Here is a 21052-nt window from a genome sequence, read left to right on the forward strand (position 1 = left end):
CGGTATTAGTTTAAGCAGACTGTGTTTCTCTACTGTTGTGACTTAGATGAAGATCAGAACACATTTTATGACCAATTTATGAAGAAATCCAAGTAAGCCCAAAGGGTTCACATACTTTTTCTTTCAACTGTACATGCATACAAACAATTATACATTTTAACAATTATAGATTCTAAACTGTGAGGTGAATGTGAAGATTTGTAATGCATGAATCCTAAGCTACACTTCATATTTTTTCTTGCTTTCATATTTTGTATTCAATGCAAATGTTTAAAAAAACTTTTATTCACTCACCAGAATTCAGTTTAATGTGACTAAGTGGAGGATGCTTGGTCACAACTTTATTCACTGAGAACTAGAAAGGAAACGCTAGTCTACAATGAAAACATGACTGTATATCCAGTGGGTTACATGTTCCCAGTCCTCATAATGCACAGTGCAAGAAGTGCTACATGACAAACCAGTGTAGCGTCAAATCAGATAAATCAGAAAATAAAACAAGAGTTTACATACATCAAAACAGTGAATAACAATGCTTTTATCAACTCTTAATGAAACAAATAACAGAAACATGAAATCCATAACTTGCAGTGTAAAATAACTTTGACAGATGGTGAAATATGATGTAAAACTGGATAAGAGTACAGTACATTTAAAGCATCATAACATGAATTCTTTATTTTGTTTAAATGAGATTAGTGCAGATTTTAAATAAAGCATGAAATATGCCATTACATTGATTTTATGGTATAATGTTGTGTTTATTGAATGCTGTAATATTAGAAAAGATTTCAACAAAAACTATTGATTTCATTTAAAGTAAATACAGGCAATAAATATTCAAATTATTCATTATTCAACAACTTCGTTTCTGGGTGTGATTTTCAGAAGAAATGCTGGTGAATTCCATTTGCAGGGATCGAAAAATATGATTAACAAAAATAAAAACACCATAGAAGACCCATTTTGGGTTCCCCAAATAACCTTTCAGTCAAGATCTTTAAAAAGAACATTTATTACCTTAAAATTATTTATTCCACATTACAAAAATCTTTATTTAAAAAAAAAGTGGAGTACAACATGTTTAACATTCTGTACTTGAAGGTTGAAATGAAATGTCATAAAAACCTGATCAGTGTGTCTAGAAAACAGCACGTTTACAATTGCTAGACATTTACCAAAGCAAAGAAATAGCATCCACAGAATGGGATTCTTTAAAAAAATGAAATTCAAATTTGACAACAATTTCGATCCCTGGAATGGAGAGTTGCTTGCTCACATATTGTGTGGGTAACAGGGTGAAATGAATACTTGCAAATTTGTTTCATAACCAATATCTCAATCAAGGCACACACAGTGTTGTTCACACTGTACACATATATAAGATATGGTCTTGACTTAAAATGACATCAGTCACATTTTTTAACACAAAATGGTCAACCACATACATTAATGTAAAAATAAGTTTATTGATTTAATCACAAACTGCCCTCTCATATCAAAACGTGGCGTCGTGGTTACCGCACATTAGTTTGTAATAAGTGCTCAGTGGCATTACACAATGGGATTATCCATAACAAACTACAATACTGAGAAATGTTTTTTGCCATTTGTATTTCCAAAACACAGCAGAAATGTTCTAAATAACAGCTGTAAGTATCGCTGAAGTCAAATCAACTCTGCAAGCTATTACGAGTCAAAAACATAGATAAACATGTAAACATACAAAAATGAAGTTACACCGATACATCCATTAATAAGCAGTGACGATCTAGAATGGTTAATGAAGATGCAATACTGATGTGAAAAGAGAAACTAAACGTCCATTAGTAGCAATACAGCAGTTAAAATGACACTCAAAAATCAAAAAACACTTCTAGTTTAATATATTAGAGAGACCCATACAAATAAACAAATGTAGATAAGAACCCATGTCATTTCACAGCTATCTGAAATGGCAATTCATACAGCATATAGCAGCTTGCCTAAGATACATTCAAGATACGATACGATTTATTACTTGTCCAAAAAGCTAAACATAACCTCAGCCATTATTTTAAATACAAAGTTTGAAATTTACCCCATGACTATATTTACTACAGTATACGTGAGGTCTATGCAGAGAGAGTAGCTACCTTGCTAAGAAACCGGCTCTGTTCCAAGCACCTACTGAGCTGCCTTGCTGTCTGCTGCTTACATACGAGGCAACTTAATTTAAAAAAATTGAAAAGCCTTCTTAAGGCAAACCACATACTGTATATCGTGCTCCTCATGAAATGCACGAGACTCTGATTTCAACAGTGTTTGGCATTAGCATGCTACTATGCTAACTGTGCAATGCTCTAATAGGCTTAAAATACACAACACACATATACTAGATTAAAAATAGGATGTTTTGCATCAAACTCAACTATTTTTCAAACTATACCGGTCTGTAATAAATTACTTTATTTATAATCGACAAACTCTCAATTCATTGGCCATCTTGGATTTGTTTCGCTGTTTCTTCTTTGTAAAAGTACAATGCTGCCTTATAATCCAGCCACACTAAGATATTTTGGGAGGCAGCATAGGTTTGCATCAGAAGTTTGCCTACGATAAAACGTTACCTACAAAGGCAGCTCCCTAGGTTTTAAAACTGAGCCTATGAAATTACAGTCTTTGGTGGCGCACAAGCGACTTCATTCAAAAGACTAAAACACAAATCAAGCTGAACGAACCGAAACAAAAATACACACATCGTATATACAGTACACACACACACATATATATACTTGTTTGTCCCTGACGGAATGTATAAAATGCAGTTGACACCGACAAGCTTTCATCGTACGATATAACAGTATAATTAGGAAAAGCAGTTAAATCAGTTCACACATGCATATATAAATGAGGATTGCACACCGTAAACACACCTGGTCAAGCTTCAGCACTAAATAAACCAGCTCTATAACATATATAAGTGTATATATATACTCTTATGTGTCTATACACCAAACACTGCATGGTCTGCTCAGGCTAAGATGAATCCATTACCCTGAATCAAAGACCCATTTGCATTTGTGTCTTCATCTAGACGAAGCCATGCCCACCGCACAAAACACACACACACACACACACACACACACACACACACACACACAACCCAAACAACTAAAACACACAAAAAGAACAACAAACTCCTAATTCTGTATTTAGATTGTATTGCAGTTTCACTAAACAGTAAACATACTGTCCGTATTATAGATTTTTCTGAATAGAAATCGATTCTAAGCAGTATTTAATGAATTCTTTATACAACTTGTGAAAACAAAAATAAACCGAGAAATAAAAATGAAACTAACAGCAGGCGTTCGCTGCAGCAAAAGCATGCTGTCCTCACTACATCTCAAATATACACCGGATCCAAAAATAAGTACTGCGGCGTGTGCACTGAGGTACACTGATGCCTATCTATACATGAAATAATACATCTGTGTGTATATACATTATACACACACACACACACACACACGGACTGAATCGAACTGCAAGTGCTGCAGTCCGAGACAAATACATAAACGTTTTATATACACATACACAGAGAGTGAAAGTGTAGAAGTAACACAACAACTGCCGATATATAAGGCACTATGGCTGGGACAACAATGCACCTCGGGCTTCTTTCCGAACAACATTGCAGCTCATGCAACACATGCAGCGAGTAATGAACGACTCCATGATGAGAAACACCAAAGTTCAAATACTGTGAACACAAGAAAACAGCCGGTGAACAGTCGTGAACACTACATCGGGCATCAGTCTTCACAAACACAAAATGTGTCTCATACAAGTTTAAAGGCAATGTGTAAAAATAAGTTGACCATCACGTGATTTTGGACACCATCCGCTGACGATATTCATTAAAGGAGCGCTGATTTGAAATCCGATAAAGTGATACGTCACATGTGCAAAATCTAATCTCATACTCCTTCTCTTTCAACCTGAAACTTTTCTCAACCCTACTTGCTAAAGACTTTTCGAACATGTTCTTCTTTAAAGCTCAATTTAACTGCACTCAAGTCTACGTGATTCCCCAAAACTTGCTTGCTTTCTCTTTGTGCCAGGGCATTGGGTACGAGAACCAGACGGTATGTGGTTGGCACAGAGTGCCGGCGTTATGCCCGTGGCTGAGCGATAATGGGGCGCAACCGACTCCCGCCCGGACTCGAGAAGGTTGCGAAGTGAGCGGGTCTCAGACGTAGGGGTACTGGTTTATTTTGGTGGGACTGAGAGGGAAACCTCCGTATGCCGGCGACGCGATAAAGGAGTGTGGGGGGAAAAACGGTTTGAACTGACCCTGAGGGTGGAGGCTGGGAGAGGGCAAAAGACGGGCGTTGAGCCCCACTGTGACCTGGTGCACCAGGTGGCCTGCCGGATGGGTGAGGCTGTAAGGTGGCTGAAACACGTGACCCCTCGTTCCCCCAGGTGAAGCCAGGAGGTGGGCAATGGGGGCGCTGGTCACCAAGGGGCCAGAAGGGGGGTAGGAAATTAAAGTGGGCTGGGAAAGGGGGTGGACACCCAGGTGTGACTGAGGAGGATGGGCCGTAGCGTGGGTGGGGCTGCCATGAGGGAGAGTAAAGGTGTGGCCATGTACAGTGGGCGGGATGAACGCCTGAGGCCTGCGGTGGCTGTAGCTGCCATTCCACTCCTGATGGGAGGAGCCAAAATGCTGGACCTGAAGCACAAATGAGTTTATTAAAAACATACCACGCTAAAATATCAGACTTCAGGGCATCGATTCCTTATATTTAAGAGGTTTGGTGCGAATGGAAGTGGAACTGACCTGTCCAAAAGTAAGCTGCTGTTGAGGGGGCAGCAGGGGCGGGAAGGCAGGAGTGGTTTTCTGTTGGCGGGTCACAAATAATGTAGAGTAGGGCGGCTGTCGGTTGGATCCACTGCGGCCTTTGGGTGGGCATGACTCTACAACAGTAGCAAGAGAAAGTGTTAGAAAACTTACATAATCACTTATTTATGTATCATGGCAACGAACCTTAGAGTGAGACACAATGTACATCTGGTTTTCTGTAAAACAAACCATGACAGGGTGATCAGGTCTACAGAGGTATCACCCTGAAGGGGGTTTATTTTGTGATAACGGTACATTATCCAGCTCATTACACGGCTACCTGCCACAATTAAATAATCAGATTTTGAATTGTATTTAAGATATTCGGGCACTTAGTAATTTTGATAATTAATAATGTTGGCATAAGAATCAGAATGGAGCATTTCAGAGAGCCGTGCAATAAGAATGTTGAAACCTCGAAGAAGAAGAAACCACATCACTTCATTCAAATGAAAAGCATTCATATTCACTGATATTCACTCTTTCCTTAAAGGTCCAGTGTGTCATTGCTTTTCTGTCAATAGATCCTCCAAAACATATGATATTCATAATTATGTCTTCATAGGTGTATAAAGAGCTTACACAATAAAGCGTTGTTTTTATTACCTCAGAATGAGCTATTTCTATCTACATAAACAGTGGGTCCAGGGCCCTAGAGTGCGACCAATTTGGTTGCAAATGCGACCTTATTTCTCAATGGTACGACTAAAAATAATCTGAGGTCACACCAGTGCGAACAGCCTTTCGAGGGAGAAAAAAAGTCTCTGCAACTATGAAAATCTCCCTGCGATTCAACAACAGACACACATTAGGCCCACATCGTGGTCTAAACAATTCAGAGATAGTGAAGGGCGGACCCCCTCTGATTTGCCGTGGTCCAGATATTCCTGTATGTGTGTGTACCAGAGGTCGCATTTTTTCGAAAATTCTCTGTCCTTGACAGTTTTTTTTACCAGAGGGTAATTTGTAAATCCCTGTTTCCCTTTATTAGAGTGTGATATGCTCGCGAAGCGACCTGCGTGTTTTCACCTGTTTCACGTGTTTTCACTGACTAAACATATGTGATGCAATCTGGGAAAACCCGTCGGATGTCGTGCTGGGACGCGGGAAAGACAGTTCACCTATCAAAGTAAACCACATAACATTAAGAATGAAGGAGTATCAATGCACATTTCCTGCCAGTCCTGTGTAAACTATGGAATGCAATTTTTGGTTATACAATGTTTTCGTGAGATGACAAAGCTCCCAGTCTGCAGCACCGGGAGTTATGCGAGCCAGACCGCTATCGCAAACCATAAAAGGGATGACACTATGCACATGATAAACAACGTAATACTTGCTTCACTGCTTATTAGTTGTTGTCCGTAATGTTTGTTAGTTTCCTTGTGTAGTGACAATGGCAGTGTGCCCTGCTCCATTTTCCTTACTTTCGTTTTATTCAAACGGTTGTGTAAAGTATTGTTATAGACTTCAACACTAGGAAGTGTTTTTTTATTAAATTGTCTCTTAAAAAAGTCTCTTACCACTGTAAAGTGACTTTTACTTGTGATACTGGACTGTTGAACTTTTATTTTCATCACTTAACTTTAAACATGTTTTTCTCCTAATTCCGTTCCTGAAAATCATAGCGCTTCAGCCAACCTCAGCCATAACTTTTGTTACATACGAGCAAAATAAAAACTGATTTGGAAAGGGCTTAAATATGGTATCAAAATCTATAATAGGCCTATATAAATTGGGTTTTCCAAGATCTAATCACATATGAACATAAACAGGGCTGTCGATTCAGATTTCAATTCCTGCTTTGGGATTCCAAGAATCGATTCCTAGCTGCTGTTTTGATTCCTGCTCAATTCCCTGTTTTACTATAGATTTGTATTTAATATAAAAAATGTGGACATTTTTAATGCATTAAAATTTTCTTAGCGGCCACTTTTACATCAATTAATTGTTTATTGTTTCTATAACATACCTAAACCAAATATGTTGATCTTGTCTTGCAATTTCAATGTATCATTAATAATATCACTACTAGCGGTTTCAAAAATAAAGCATAAAGTTATCAGTGAACACAAAAACACTTGAGAAATATAGATAGACAGATCGATAATCAGTAAATTGTATTAAAAATATGTAAGAATATTGCATTTAAATATTTATTTGTCCAGCTTTAACGGCTTTAAACAGACGTCCAAGTAAATATGTTGAAAGACTGTGCTTTATATACAGTACATGATATTCTCTTCACGCATATGCTGAGCTCTTCGTAAGCGAGTAAGAGATGACGGTCCGTTTACAGTCCGTCTGAAAAGCAAACGTACTTCTATGATTTATGAAACGTGTGGATGTATGCACTGTGTGTGCAAACAAAGCATTTTCTTTTGTGGATGCGGAATACTTTCTGTTAATCCACAGCTCTAGACTTCATCCTTCAGTTTTTTCTTAAGTCTGTACTGTTTTAGACAAGAAACTAATGTGATTTAGTTGACCAATGACATCAGCTAAGGGGCGGGGCTTGTGCTTATTAAGGCTCTCAAAGAGGAGTTGATTCCTTAAATGGAATCGATTGTAAACTTTGGAATCGACTCGCGATTCTTTTTGGAATCGATTCCCAGCCCTACTTGAAGCTAGATTTCACTGGACCTTTAAGTGGCAACAGACAGTTGGCCTACAGTTTCCATGATTTTGCTGGTCAGCAGGTTAACATCGATAACCACGTCTATAACAGATTATCCCCTTAATCACATATATACTGTGGTAATAAGACAACAACTCTTATATTTAGTCAATGGCTATGTCCTGAAATTTTTACAGGTCAATCCTCCTGTATGCAGTTCAGACACAAAATATACAAAAACACGTGATTAAAAGATCTTTGTAGAAAAGGAAACACTCCCACATCCAGTATAGGCCTCACAACACCTATAATCACCTGTGACCGCAAATGTTCCCTACTGAAGCCACACGGTCCCAAGAACTGTGAGCTGAAAGTAAACAGCAGCAGCAATGATGATGTGACCTAACTAACTGTCCAGGATTAAATACTTATACTATCTTTCATGTCCACAGACTTAAATTAATAAAATTAAAAAAGAGTTTGAGGGGGTTGGTGTGATGGTTACCTATGTGTCCCATTGGCTCACTTTTTGGGACCCTCATCGGCGGCACCACCATGGTGCGGACAGGGAGCTTGACTGCCTCTGTTTCTGCGCTTCTGTCGGCTTTGCGGTTCGGTGCGTTGTCATGAATGTAAGGGTCCTGCAGGAAGGGGCTGTCAGCTCGGCTGGAGGAAACAGAGGCCGGTGAGCCGTCCACCATGTCACAACCGCTTTCCCGTTCCTCGTCCGACATACTGCAAAAAGACAATAAAAGCATGGGAAGGCAAAATTGTTTGTGTTCAGCTTAAGAAGGAAGTGATGATCTGGGATGGTGTGGAGGTATGCACTTATGATTTAGGGTGAACTATTCCTTTAAAGTTTATAAGTAAATAAAAAGAAAATTCAAGCTTTTTAACAGTTATGTTGTCTGCGGACTGACCTGTTGGGTCTCTTGCAGGGTGAAGTGCTGGACTGTTGTGATGTAGATGAACTAGTGCTCAGGGTTGAATCAGGACTGCTTAGGGAACACACTCGCTCCATATGCAGTGTACTCTGACATGCCTCACACTCTGGACTACCTTTACACCTGAAACACACACACACAAACAATACAGTAGTACAAAAAGCAGTCTACCTAATTATTTTTTTCTACATCCTCAGAAGCCATACAGCCTTGTTATACTAAGGCATCAAATGAGTATGAACCACTTGTATCGGCTCTGCTCTATTGGTGGTATTTTTGAGCACAAAAGCCTAGAGCAGACCAACATTGCTTGCATCATTCGACAACTTTTGGAATACTAGCATACACATTTGGAGTGAATAGATCTATTAGGTCTAGTCATTTGACGTTTTTTAATGGCAGTAAGATAAATCTTCTGGTTGACTCACTCTGGCGAGTGTTTCTGAGCATCAGGCCCATCCTCATCTGATCCGCTGCTGATGCTGATCACGCTCCCCGTCGGGCTCGGGGAATCGGCCATCGCGCAAGCCTGTCTTCGTTTCCTCATCTCCGAGTCCTCGTACTCTGGTTCTGCCTTACAGCATACAGCTTCCTCCTCTGGCACAGCATCCGCAACACACTCCACCTCCTCTGTGCTTTTGGCGCTGTCTATTGTCTTTTGGGACTGGCTTGTGAAATTTTGGATGTTTGTGCCATGCATTAAGTTGTTACTTCTATTAGAGAAAATAAAAGATACAGATTAGGTGTGATTTGCATTCTTGGCATCAACTCATTAGATGACAGCAAACAAACTTCCTAAATGTCCTGTATACACTTTCAAGCATCCCATACAAGACAAGAAGGACTAACAGTGTTTATTCAATGGTCAATTGGTGACAAGTTATCAAATGTATACAAAATATATAAAATATGTAAAAAAATATACATATAATATATATATCTCCAAGGTGACAGACAGTCCTATAATTCACATTTTTTAATTGAATCTTAAGAAAGATATCAATGACATTCATACACAGGCATGTACCATGAGGAGACTAACCTGTTTGAAGACACTTTATTTCTTTTGTTAGCGGCTGGCTGTGGCCACACCACGTGAGCAATCCCTATGCTGATTGGCTGGTGAGCGGATATCGCCATCGCGTTGGTTAGTAGTGGCTGATGGTGGGGCATCATGGAGTTATAATGGTTGCCAAGCGAACGAACTTTCCTGCGAAAGATGAAAAAAATACTAATGGTTTTTGGTTCACACGGCAGTAAAATTACATCATGTAAACAATTGAGAAAAATATAGCGGCACAAATGACGAAGTGTCTTGTCCCACACACCCCCAATCTGCCTGTCTCTGTGAACCTGCCACTGTATCTGAGCCCAGAGAGGTTGCTGAGGGGGCCATGGGGGTCACCTGTGGCCAGGCGGGCACCAGGATCTGCTGGCCACGATTTGACCATGTTTGCTGTAGAAAAGGTGACACATGCTGAATGATTCGAAGGTTAAGTTCAACCTAAATGAGATTAAGTTTGTCAGCCGTTTACCTGTGTAATAACTGCCGGTCTGATCTGTAGCGGTTGCATGGCAGACGCTGGTGTCACCAGTTGTACCGTGTTCTCCATGCGCACTGGGAAGCCTGCTGGCTTATTTAGGTTGGGAGGGAGACCTGTTATGGAGTAAATGAGCAAAATGTAGTGAAATATACATAATAGTAATAATCGCAAGTAAAAGATATATAAAAGATAAAAAAAAATCGAATGATAATAAAGTGTTAAGTAGCTGAACGTGGAAGACCTTGTATGGTTGGGGGACAGAGGATCAGCGCCTGCTGGAATGAGTCACTAAACTGAGAACTTCCTGTCTGAAGCGGTATCCCATGATGCATCACTGAGGGTGCGGATGAGGCCAAAGTCTGTAGAATGAGCAGAGAGGGAAAAAAGTTTAATTAAGTTTGGCTTAAGTCTCCCTGATATTTCTGTAGGAAGTAAAAAGTGCCCATATCTAGGATATTCTGGGAATCGAACCTGATGATGATTGCGCTCGAATCTTAACACAATGGTCTACAGGAAATGAATCTGGTATATCCTTCAAACAGTACATAAGCTATGTCATCTTCTTATTTTTAATGACAATGTTTACTAATGTGTGGTGAAGAGCATGGACACAGATGAAAATGCACCGTGTTTAACTGTCCTGTAGGTGGCAGTATGACATTACCACATGTCCAGTAAATGTTTTGTACAGATCTATGATCTCTGGCCAAAGAGATCTCTCATGCCAGCCGAGCATGATGCCCGTCTACAGAATAACAGGAATAATACTTTAACATTGTGAACGAAGTCCAGCTCAACGTGCTCCAGTGCAGTACATTACTCATTTACCAGCTAATTCAATAACACAAATCCAACTTTATGCTTTTAACGAGAAACAACCTTGCATAAAACATACAACATCTAAAATGCAAGTACGTGTGTGCGTGCGAGGTCAGTGCTGTGGGCAGAAAGTTGCCGTGACACTCCTTGACAACCAAACGTTCTTTCTCTCCACGTTGCCATGATGTCAGCAGTGTTGCCTTGACAACGCCAGTAAGGCAATAAGGATACAAATGTACGAGATCTCAAAAAGATCACAACGCAAAGGTGATCTGTGTCATTTTACCAAAACACATGGATGTTCAGAAACCGTAGCAGAGCTGGAATGTCAAGGAATGCTTTTATGTCTGACAACTTGTGTTACAAGTCAAAATATTCCTTGAAAGATGATTATAATGTAGCAAAGGCAGCGTGTGTTGCGACACGTTCATGCAACGCCAGCCGTGTTTTGACAGCACGTTATGACCTGAATGCATCAAGAGGAACAACTCAACGTGACTCCCCACACGTTTACAGGGAAAAAAGCAACAAAAGTGAAAATCCACCATCTTGCACCTCTCTCTGCGTCTCGTCGTCGAGTTACAGATCAGCAAGTAAAGAATAGGTGATGTAATACAACAAGTACACAGTAAAAGTGAAAGCCTGCACAGACGATCACACTAACACAGTGTTGTGGGAAAGACTCATGTTACTTTTAGTCTCACATCAGAAGTCCAAAATGCATGCTTTGCCAAACTTGATTTCAGCAAATCAATAATTTAAATAAAACATCTGTTACTCTCTACATGGTAAATTTATTAAGAAATACAAAATATGATTCAAGGGTGTACTCTCAGTTATCCCGGTTGCTCTCAACTGTGCCTGAGCGCGATTGTCCTCCCTCCCCACTCCCCCTCTGGCCTGCGCTCACATTGCTCTTTACAATTCCACACCCGGGCACGCTTTCATCATTAAGATGCGACTGCTTCAAAGCAAACGTAAACAAAGTGATCCCTCTCAGCACAACGGAATCCATCACAATGTTCAGTTTGGGGCTTATTAGAGGTGTTTAACTTCATGCGTGCACTGCACAGACCGATCTGCTTAAATGATGTCATTATATTATGAGAGCGATACTAGAGTAAACAGCTCATTATACTTTTATATCACCCTCTCATACTTTATCGTAAAGCCTATCGTTACACACGTTGGATTATGTTTGACAAACCTAGAGTAGTTTTGGCTCCGATGACGGACACCCGCACGTGTAACGTTTTTTATGTTGACAGTGGAATCTCAGGGAGGAATTTAAGCAGTCGCATTATTTAAGTAATGCTTTCAGCTCTGCGCTCTGCCGCGATTTGCGCTCACAGTACATGTGCACCACGAGCGATCACACTAGTCAAATGAACCGGGCTTTGGGGGTCAACAAGCTTGGGCGCAGCTCAGATTGCCTAGTGAGAATACTCAACTCAACTCAACTCAACTCAACTTTATTTATATAGCGCTTTTTACAATTTTCATTGTTACAAAGCAGCTGTACATGAGACACATTTAATACAAGTATGAATTCTAAAGCAGCCCCCCCGGCCAGGCAGATGGTTGATGGACAATATGCAAACGGAATACACCCTAAATCAATCATTCACAAATCTAACTATCACACAAGTTTCGAGTGAACAGAAAAGCTTTAAGAAGTGTTTAATAGTTATCAAACGTCAGTTTAGTTTTGTTAAATTACACAGTAGTGACAAAAGATAAAAGAGATGTGTTCAGTGATTTCCTGAACCATGCAAATGTTGAGAAGCTCATTTCTGTACAGATGAGACGAGAAAGTGAATCATCTTTAAATTGTTTATCTGAGTTGCTATAAGTCATCTTTTTCCATACCTGAGAGTGAATGGCGGTCATCTTACAGAAAGGCAGCGTGAGGCCGGGAGCTGTGCTGGAGCTCGGGGCCGTCCTGACATACGCAGCCTTGCTCCGCCCGAGAGACTCGTACCCGGCCGGCCGTGGCCAGCACACGTCCATAATTTGAAAAGACGTTTTTACACTGTGAAAGAAACAGTACAGAGAGAATTTCAAAACCCTTTAAAGTCAGATTTGGAAGCACGGCTTGAGAATGAAGTGACGCTCACTGGTTGCTGTGGGGGAAATCTAACAGATGCTGCATTGTGATGAAGGGATGGCTGAGGGCATCACTCGGGGCGATTCTTTCCTCCGCGTCTATCTGCAACATCATCTTTAGCAAACTCACAAACTCTGCACGGTCCACCTTCTCTGCTAACAAATCACAGCCTTCCAGATTCATCACTAGATTCACCTGAGAAAGGCAGACATCACGGGACAGTCAGTCAACTTGACCAGATGTGCTAAATTAATTTTTTCATACATTCAAAAAGCTCCTACCATTGCAACTTTATAAAGCAGTTCATCAGACAATGTAAAGTATGTACATTTATCTATACTACTTAAGCTTCCAATAGGAGTACAGTACTCTTCGACTTTTATCAGATCTAACATTTCATTAAAACTTCACGACTAAATAAGTCAAATCTGCTGCCTCTTTGGAAACATCTAGAATATTCATGTAACTTCGAAAGTGCAAAATACATTTTCGTAAACATTCGTTACAGCAGTTGTCCACACAGGATGTTATGTGACTTACTCTCTGGTGATATAGTGTACGTACATGCGCTATATCGTCCAAAGAGCTGAAGATGTACTTCCTGGCTTCTTTCGATTTGAGACCCGTCTCTGCCTCATGCTCATCTGTGGACTGATTCAAACAAAATTGCATATTTGATTACATGTTTACGACATACAGTATATTTGAATTTGTTTACTACTGCCACATAAGTAAAATGTGCTTAAAGTGATAGTTCACCCCCCAAAAAAATTCTGTCATCATTTACTCACCATCTTGTCATTTCAAACATGTACTTCCTTCCGCAGAACACAAAAGAAGATATTTTGAAGAATATAGTTTACAGGCCCCCATTGACTTGCATTGGTGTCCATACAATAGAAGTGAATGGGTGCCAGTGCTGTTCGGTCTCCAACTTTCTTCAAAATATCTTCTTTTGTGTTCTGCAGAAGAAGGAAAGTCATACAGGTTTGAAATGAAAAGGGGGTGAGTAAATGAAGACAGAATTTAAATTTTTGGGTGAACCATCACTTCAACTGTCAGAAAAACAACAGAACAACATGCCTGCCACCAATCTTCAATCCGTATCTCATCCAGAATGTATTTGTAAGATTGCAGATGCCGTGTGCTTGCACAAAGGTTTTTTCAAAAAGCATGTTCTTTTGACATCTATGATTTTTATACAAATACTGTATATTATTAAAGATGCATTATGTCTCTTGTATAGAAGTGAAAATTAGCTTTAAAGAGTACATAACTAGAGATTTTGAAGGTTCTACTTTGGTTTATGGAGTGTCCAACAACAAGCTTATGTACAGAGAAGTTGTAAAAACACTTATATTTTGTTATAATAAGCCGTTATTCTTACCTTACTTCTTGACTGACTCAAATGATTCATTCCGCGATTCATCTGTCTAATCCCCTTCTTTCGGTTAGCCTAGTCTGATGTGATTGGTCAGATGGTCTAGGTTGTTGTGATTGGTCTACCGCGAATGAGGCTCACGAGCTACAGTGTTTGGGGGAGAAAAGTGAAGTTTTCGCGGGCAGTCCTAGCAAACAGGCGGGGACTATATGTAGTGACTTACATTCGTAAATCAGACTAGGAACGACTCGTTTGAGTGATTAAGAGTCGACACCCTTTTTTTCCAAGCCAATAACGTTGTTATTCATTCACCTTCGGATTTACAGCTTTCAAACACGGCAACATTAACCCAATGCATGAAATCCGTTGGGCGAGTTTCATGATCTCATATTATGTACTCTTTAAGAATTTAGGGAGGTTTAAAGAGGCAAGAAGTAACATACAACACATGCATGAAGCTTATTTAACGGCTATAGTCATAACAAGAGAGGATTAACAAAATAATGACTGATAAAACTGTGGTCAATTAACACTTTGTTCAAGCTCAAATTTTCTATGTCTTTTGTTTTTCTATCCATTTTTACACTGTATATATTTGAATAAAACCGATATTTTCCGATATGCTGCATTGTGCATTATTTGCCAAATAATTTGTGTTTTGTTCGTTTTGTAAACATATCTTGTATGTTGATGGTTTAATCGAACCTGAGGTGCATTTGAGCAAATATTGTATATATTGTAGATGTAAACTAATGTTTTATCTTGATTGCAATGTTTAGAATACATAAAAACAGTACATTTGTGAGATCCAGTCGGGCTGAATTCTATAAGATTGATGAAAATATGTACATGTAAACATCCCTTACAACTTGAGCTGTTTGTCACAGACATTTAACAAAAGAGAAGATAAATAACCTCACTTGGTGTTAGCTAAATGTCCTGACTCATGTGATTCACTTTATGTGCTTTATGGACATAATAGAGGTTTTCATTTGTTGTTTTTTGGTCTCACTTTGAGTTTCCAGGCAGCGTAGGGAGAGTCTGACACCCGGCAGAAGAACCGTGACGTCTTCGTCCCCACGTTCAACAGATGCTCTCCAGGCAGACCCTGAGTCTGAGAAATGTAGCGAATCTGATAGGAGACAGATGGAAAGAAGAAAACAGCGCTCATCATTAATGTTTTAACACCGTCCAACAGAAACAGATATATCAACAAAAGCATGTCAGATCCATTGAAACCTCATGTGTTCTCAATAACACATTTAAACCCAGCACGTGTTCAGAGAAACACCCAGAGATCAGACGGTTGGTGAAGTCACGTTTATTCACGGTGACGTCATTGTCGGTGTTGTGTGAGTGAAACATCTATTATTACACAGTAAATCCAGAGGTGCGAAATTATGTGACCTTTGACCTCAGAAATTGCGGATAACACCCTACTTGTCTCGTAGGACTAGGGCTGCAACTAACGGTTATTTTGATTATGTGTTGTTTGTTCATCAATTTTCCAGTGTTATTTGTTCATCAATTTCCCTCTTAAGAAAGTTATTTTGGAACGACATGATGGTGAGTAAATGATGAAATAATAATTTTCCCTCTAAATGCAATAAAACTCCTATTCATTAGGGATGCACCGAATATTCGGCCACCGAAAATTTTCGGCCGAAAATGTCCCAAAAGGGCATTTCCAGTTTTGGCCCGAAAGACTTTTATCACCGAAACAATACGGCCGAAATGTTGTGATGACGCAAACAGAAACCGCGACCTGCACGTACTTGTCTGAAGCGACAACTCTGCGGTGTGAATGTATTTCAGTAAATCTCGTAAATACTCTTATAGAGTGTTCACACAAAACGCTGTAAATCGCGCTATTCGCGTGTAGTTGGATGCTTGAACATTTTGAGTTTACTCGAATTTGCGTCATTGGAGGGGCTTCTGCCTCTCGCTTACGGCCCTACTGGAGCAAGCTCCTGATTGGTTAATACGGCGCGAATTTTCGCCAAATTTCAGATTTTTCAACTCGCTCAATTCGCGCCAAACGCATCGCAAGAAGGTCATCGCGATCCGGGCCGCGATGTATGCGGAGAACCCGCATGCAGACGGAGAAGCGCTAAGCACAGGAGAAGGAGATCAGAGCGCAGAAAAAAGACTCGACTCTCTGCACCAGATGATGGAAATGCACCCTCGTTGTCTGATATGTTCAGTGAAATCCTGCAAGAAAGTGCCTCAAATAATAGGTAGTCTATTCTGTTCTTAAGCTTCTATATGACTATAAGATTGTAGCCATATTTCTGCTAGATATTTTTGTTATTTGATAAAAATGTTAATTATGCACTGGCCCTATTTAAGTACACTAGCTCAAATCTTTCTAAAATGTCAGGGTGATGACAAGCTCAAACGCTCAACAGCTAGATGTTTATCTGTCTGAAGTCCCCATCCCCAGAAGTGCTGTACATTATTATTTTTTGAGTAGGGTCAAGTTAAAAATTTAAGTTTGAATTTTATTTTATACTGTGCATTGTAGCAATGTGCTAAATAAATGTTTGCATAATTTGTGATTGATTTATTCTTTGAAACTTTAATATTAATTTATGCAATTGCAATGCCTTGATTTTAGTACAAGGTCATAGCCATAAATGCAATGGTAATAATAATTGGCATAATTTATTTAGGTGTTTCGGTTTTCAGCCTTGGTTTCCTCTTTTTCGGTTTTTGGTTTCGGCCAAGAATTTTCATTTCGGTGCACCCCTACTATTCATATGAATTATTTTAATTATACTTTTATAATATTTCTTTAGCAAAAACACCTCTTTTGTTCCTATGAAACTAACCCCAAAAAATAAACAATAAATATGGTAGGCTAAAAACAAATACATTTGAAGAACATTGTCATTTCCAGAGTTGTTCTCCAGATATGAACATCCATGAAAACTATTTCATTACCTTTCATCACATGTTCACACGAGTACATTAAAGGGGGGATGCCACAGTGTTTCATGCATTCTGACTTCTTTACAATTTTAAATGTCCTGGCTTGTCATATGATCAACTTGTCAAAAAACGAGATGGACATATGAAGTAGTATTAATTCTACTCTGTAGGTACTCAAGATTAATATTAGATTGGCAGAAACTGCTTGTGCAACATCCACTTCAATGGATTTACATTTACAAACATAAAGGTAATTCAGAAAAATTACCGACCGGCTGTCCAGAAAGACTCTTTTTTGGGCTCTGGTTAAATGTTTCTGCATGTTTCAGCTTCTAGGTATAACATCTTTATTTTTACCCAGGGATGTGCCAATTTAAAACTTATGTGTGCAAGCCCAAACCTGCAGCCAGGTACTGAAACAGACAATTCTTTTACATTCACAAGGTCTAATAGGCACTTGCTGTAATGTAAGGGTAGTGATGAAGGAGTGCTCCACAGCCCACATGCCCTGTGAAACACCCTGCTATTGGTGTCATGATGGGGCGTTCATGTCGCCTATAAATATCTTTTGCTGTGTGGGAATAAATTGAAAACCCTCATGAAGGAGGAGCATGGATGTGTACACGGGAAGGGATATCACAGATATTTTTGTGTCTACACAAAGATATTGGATCTTACACATACATCTACAACACAACACAAACTTAACAGGACAGAACTAAAAATAGAAACCCAACCCATCAGCTATAACACTCCCCGGTAGACCAGTGTTGCAAAAGAGTCTTTTATTGTACACGACTACAAGTGCCTAAACTTCCTATTTACAAAAAACTATGAAGTTTGTAGCACACAACCCAGCCGCCCCTGAGAAATCCATATGCTGACATTCTTCATTTGAGAGAACAGAAAAGCCCATCCATATGGAACTGGAGAGATTGCTATTCCCTGTCATGCTCAAAAAAGACACATTTTTAGAATAATATAAATGATAAGAATAAGTTAACACAAAAATATATTATGGTTAGAATGTTGTGATAGTGATCATAAAAGAAAATTATGCATGGCACACTGACTGGCAGGGGGAATCCAACATTAACACTGGACCACAGGGTACCGGCGCAATTTTGAGGTCTGTAAACCTCCCATCACCCAACCAGCATGCATTCGTGATCCAGCAGCCCACTGGGGTGAAAGGAAAGCCATCATACCACTGTCGAGTCAGAAGCCGCTGAGACTTATTTCCAAACCCTCCCCAGAAACAGTGTTCTAATCCAAGGACATTCTCTAGCCGCCCCTCCTCTCGGATTCACCCTGGGCATTTAGGGGCCCGGCAGCGGAGGGGAACAGCCTGAAAACTAAATGAAAGCGGTGATCATAAAGCATGCACGATCAGGACATGCACAGTAGCAATGTGCACAACAGAGCCAAATTCTTCTGGAGACTGTTTGGGCCTGACGGCACATACCATCACTCTGTGCTAAACACATTACGTCAAGAGGAGAAATATGAGAGAAGTTCAGTGTGTGCCCGTGTATATAAGAGAGACTATAAAACAAGACCTGAAGCACAGACAGAGACTCAAGAGGGAGAGAAGGACAGACAGAACAGATTGACAGATCATTTCTTGTGACGATGACCAATGTCTCGTTCAAGTAAATTTCTAATGCCATCAAAATGATCTCAGATAAACAGCACAATTCTTCAAGCATAAAAAAAATTAGCAAGCCCTCTACTCACAATGCAAAAATGTTTCTAAAACTGGTCTAGTTTTTCTTGTGCAAAACACACATTTTTCTCTCTTTCAGAAAGAAGAGAGAGAGATGCTGAAAGAAAAGAATTACCTGATCATATTCGAGGGCTCCGGGATAGAGAGGCCAGCCCAGAAAGAGTTCAGCAATCACACATCCCAGAGACCACATGTCTATGGCTTCACAGAAAGGCAGACCGAGAATGATCTCTGGAGCCCTACACAAGACAAAGACAACATTGTAAAAACCCTTGAGATCTAGCTTCAGAAAAAAAGATAAATGGTAAAACATGCAGAATATATAATATACAAAGAAGTCCCAGTCAGGTCCACAAAAAGCAAGTTTAAGGTCACCTAAAATTTGTCATTATCTTGGAAATCTTAATTGGAATGCTTCATTCCGATCTATGCTTAAATGTATGAAATCAATTTGTAAACAAAATATATTTGTGCAAACACATTAATTTGGATTCATTAAATTGTGTTTATAGTCCATATTAAAGTCCTAAAAATTTTTTTTTTTACGTTTTTTTTTGATGGATGTGCCCATATAATCTTCACTCAAAATCTGAAAATGCATGGTCAGAACATCTGTTAACTCCTCCCTGCCAACTGTTAGTCTGCTACCGGTTCTATTTAAAAACCAAAGACCTGGGCCCGGATTCACAAAACATTCTTAAGAAGAAAATGATTCTTTACTGCCATGTTTTCTCTAAAGTTCTTTAACTTCTTAAGACCGTTCTTGATTTTTATCAAGAAGAATCCAAATTCTCAAAATAAAAGCTGTTGTAAATATAATCTTGAAATTAAGACAGCCACACGGTTGTCTTAAATCTCAAAAGGTAAAATGTTTAATGCGTGTATTTCACATGTGACATGTAACGATTGAGCCAGAATCATAATTTTGACGTTTACTTCCTATTAAGGACTATTTATTTTTATATAACGTTAGTCTAATAATAAGGTCTAGCTCACTTTAGCTTTCATTATTATAGTGCTTTTTACATTATTCTGGGAGAAAGTTACTCGAAACGGAGAGGTTATGCCGGCAAGTCTTATGCCGTAGTAACATACAAAAAGTTTTTTTATAATTTACATTATATTAAGTGTATTATACGATTGCTAACATGTTAGATAACATGCGATCGTGATGCCATATAACACATCACATGCTTATATATATATAGGCTATATAAGAATGCGATGTTACACATTAAGTTTATTGTATATATAAACAGTTACCACAGGAGCAAGTGAGTTAAATCATATTATTTTATTCTTACGACAAAAATTAATATGTTCTTAATAAATTATTTAAGAATGTTTTAAGAAATGTTTGAGAATTGCACTCACGAAATTCCTATAATTTATCTTACGAAAGTTCTTGTTTTATCAAACAAACTATTTTTCTCACTGGAAGATCCATTTCAATCAGAATGCAAAAAGCTGTCAATTAGAACCCAAAATAGATGTGAGCAGCTTAAATACTGTTTAAAAAGCATCTCAGTGTGAGACTTAAATAAGCTGATTGATAAAATGTCAGAGGGACATTTCTGCAAATTCTGGAAAGAAGAGGACTACATTGAAGATAAGTAATACATTTATATTTAGTCATTTATCAGACGCTTTTATCCAAAGCGACTAACAAGTGATGTTGGAACAATGGAACAACATAAGGACAACAAAAAGCACAAGCGCAGTAAAACTGGTCTCATATAGCCTGCCGAAGTATACAAAAATAGCTTTTTTTATTTTTAAAGGATAAAAAGAGTAGAAAAGAAATACAAGTCAGAGCTAATTGGTCAGGTGCTGATGGAAGAGATGTCTTTTCAGCGGATTCTTAAAGATGGCTACAGAATCTGCTGATCTTGTAGCAGCGGGCAGATCATTTCACAAGTGTGGAACAGATCCAGAGAAGTTACTTGAGTGAGATTTGTTCCCTTTTTGGGATGGCACTACATGACGTCATTCGTTTGGAGAGCGTAGGGATCTGGCGGGTACAAAAGTCTGTATTAGCGAGTTAAGATATAGGGGTGCAGAACCCGTGGTTGTCTTGAAGGTCAAGAGCAGAGCT

At 39.1% G+C, this 21052-nt stretch overlaps 1 protein-coding gene across 2 annotated transcripts in view; it reads right to left on the reverse strand.

Moving 5' to 3' along the window:
* Positions 1 to 299: 299 nt before the first annotated feature.
* Positions 300 to 21052, reverse strand: part of hipk3b (homeodomain interacting protein kinase 3b) — a 49320-nt gene continuing 28567 nt past the window's right edge. The window contains exons 3-16 of one of the 2 annotated variants that reach the window (XM_056766767.1): positions 19073 to 19196; positions 15313 to 15432; positions 13484 to 13570; positions 12930 to 13114; positions 12682 to 12844; positions 10235 to 10352; positions 9985 to 10106; positions 9778 to 9905; positions 9492 to 9659; positions 8878 to 9162; positions 8426 to 8572; positions 8011 to 8240; positions 4826 to 4962; positions 300 to 4717 (exon numbers count right to left, since the gene is read on the reverse strand). In XM_056766767.1, the coding sequence (XP_056622745.1) occupies positions 4235 to 4717; positions 4826 to 4962; positions 8011 to 8240; positions 8426 to 8572; positions 8878 to 9162; positions 9492 to 9659; positions 9778 to 9905; positions 9985 to 10106; positions 10235 to 10352; positions 12682 to 12844; positions 12930 to 13114; positions 13484 to 13570; positions 15313 to 15432; positions 19073 to 19196 (2497 nt within the window). In that variant the 3' untranslated portion in view covers positions 300 to 4234. Of the gene's footprint in view, positions 4718 to 4825; positions 4963 to 8010; positions 8241 to 8425; positions 8573 to 8877; positions 9163 to 9491; positions 9660 to 9777; positions 9906 to 9984; positions 10107 to 10234; positions 10353 to 12681; positions 12845 to 12929; positions 13115 to 13459; positions 13571 to 15312; positions 15433 to 19072; positions 19197 to 21052 lie in introns of both variants that reach the window. The other variant, XM_056766766.1, reaches the window with a different exon arrangement.

Source organism: Triplophysa dalaica, chromosome 14 (assembly GCF_015846415.1).
Source record: "Triplophysa dalaica isolate WHDGS20190420 chromosome 14, ASM1584641v1, whole genome shotgun sequence".
Classification (NCBI taxonomy): domain Eukaryota; kingdom Metazoa; phylum Chordata; class Actinopteri; order Cypriniformes; family Nemacheilidae; genus Triplophysa; species Triplophysa dalaica.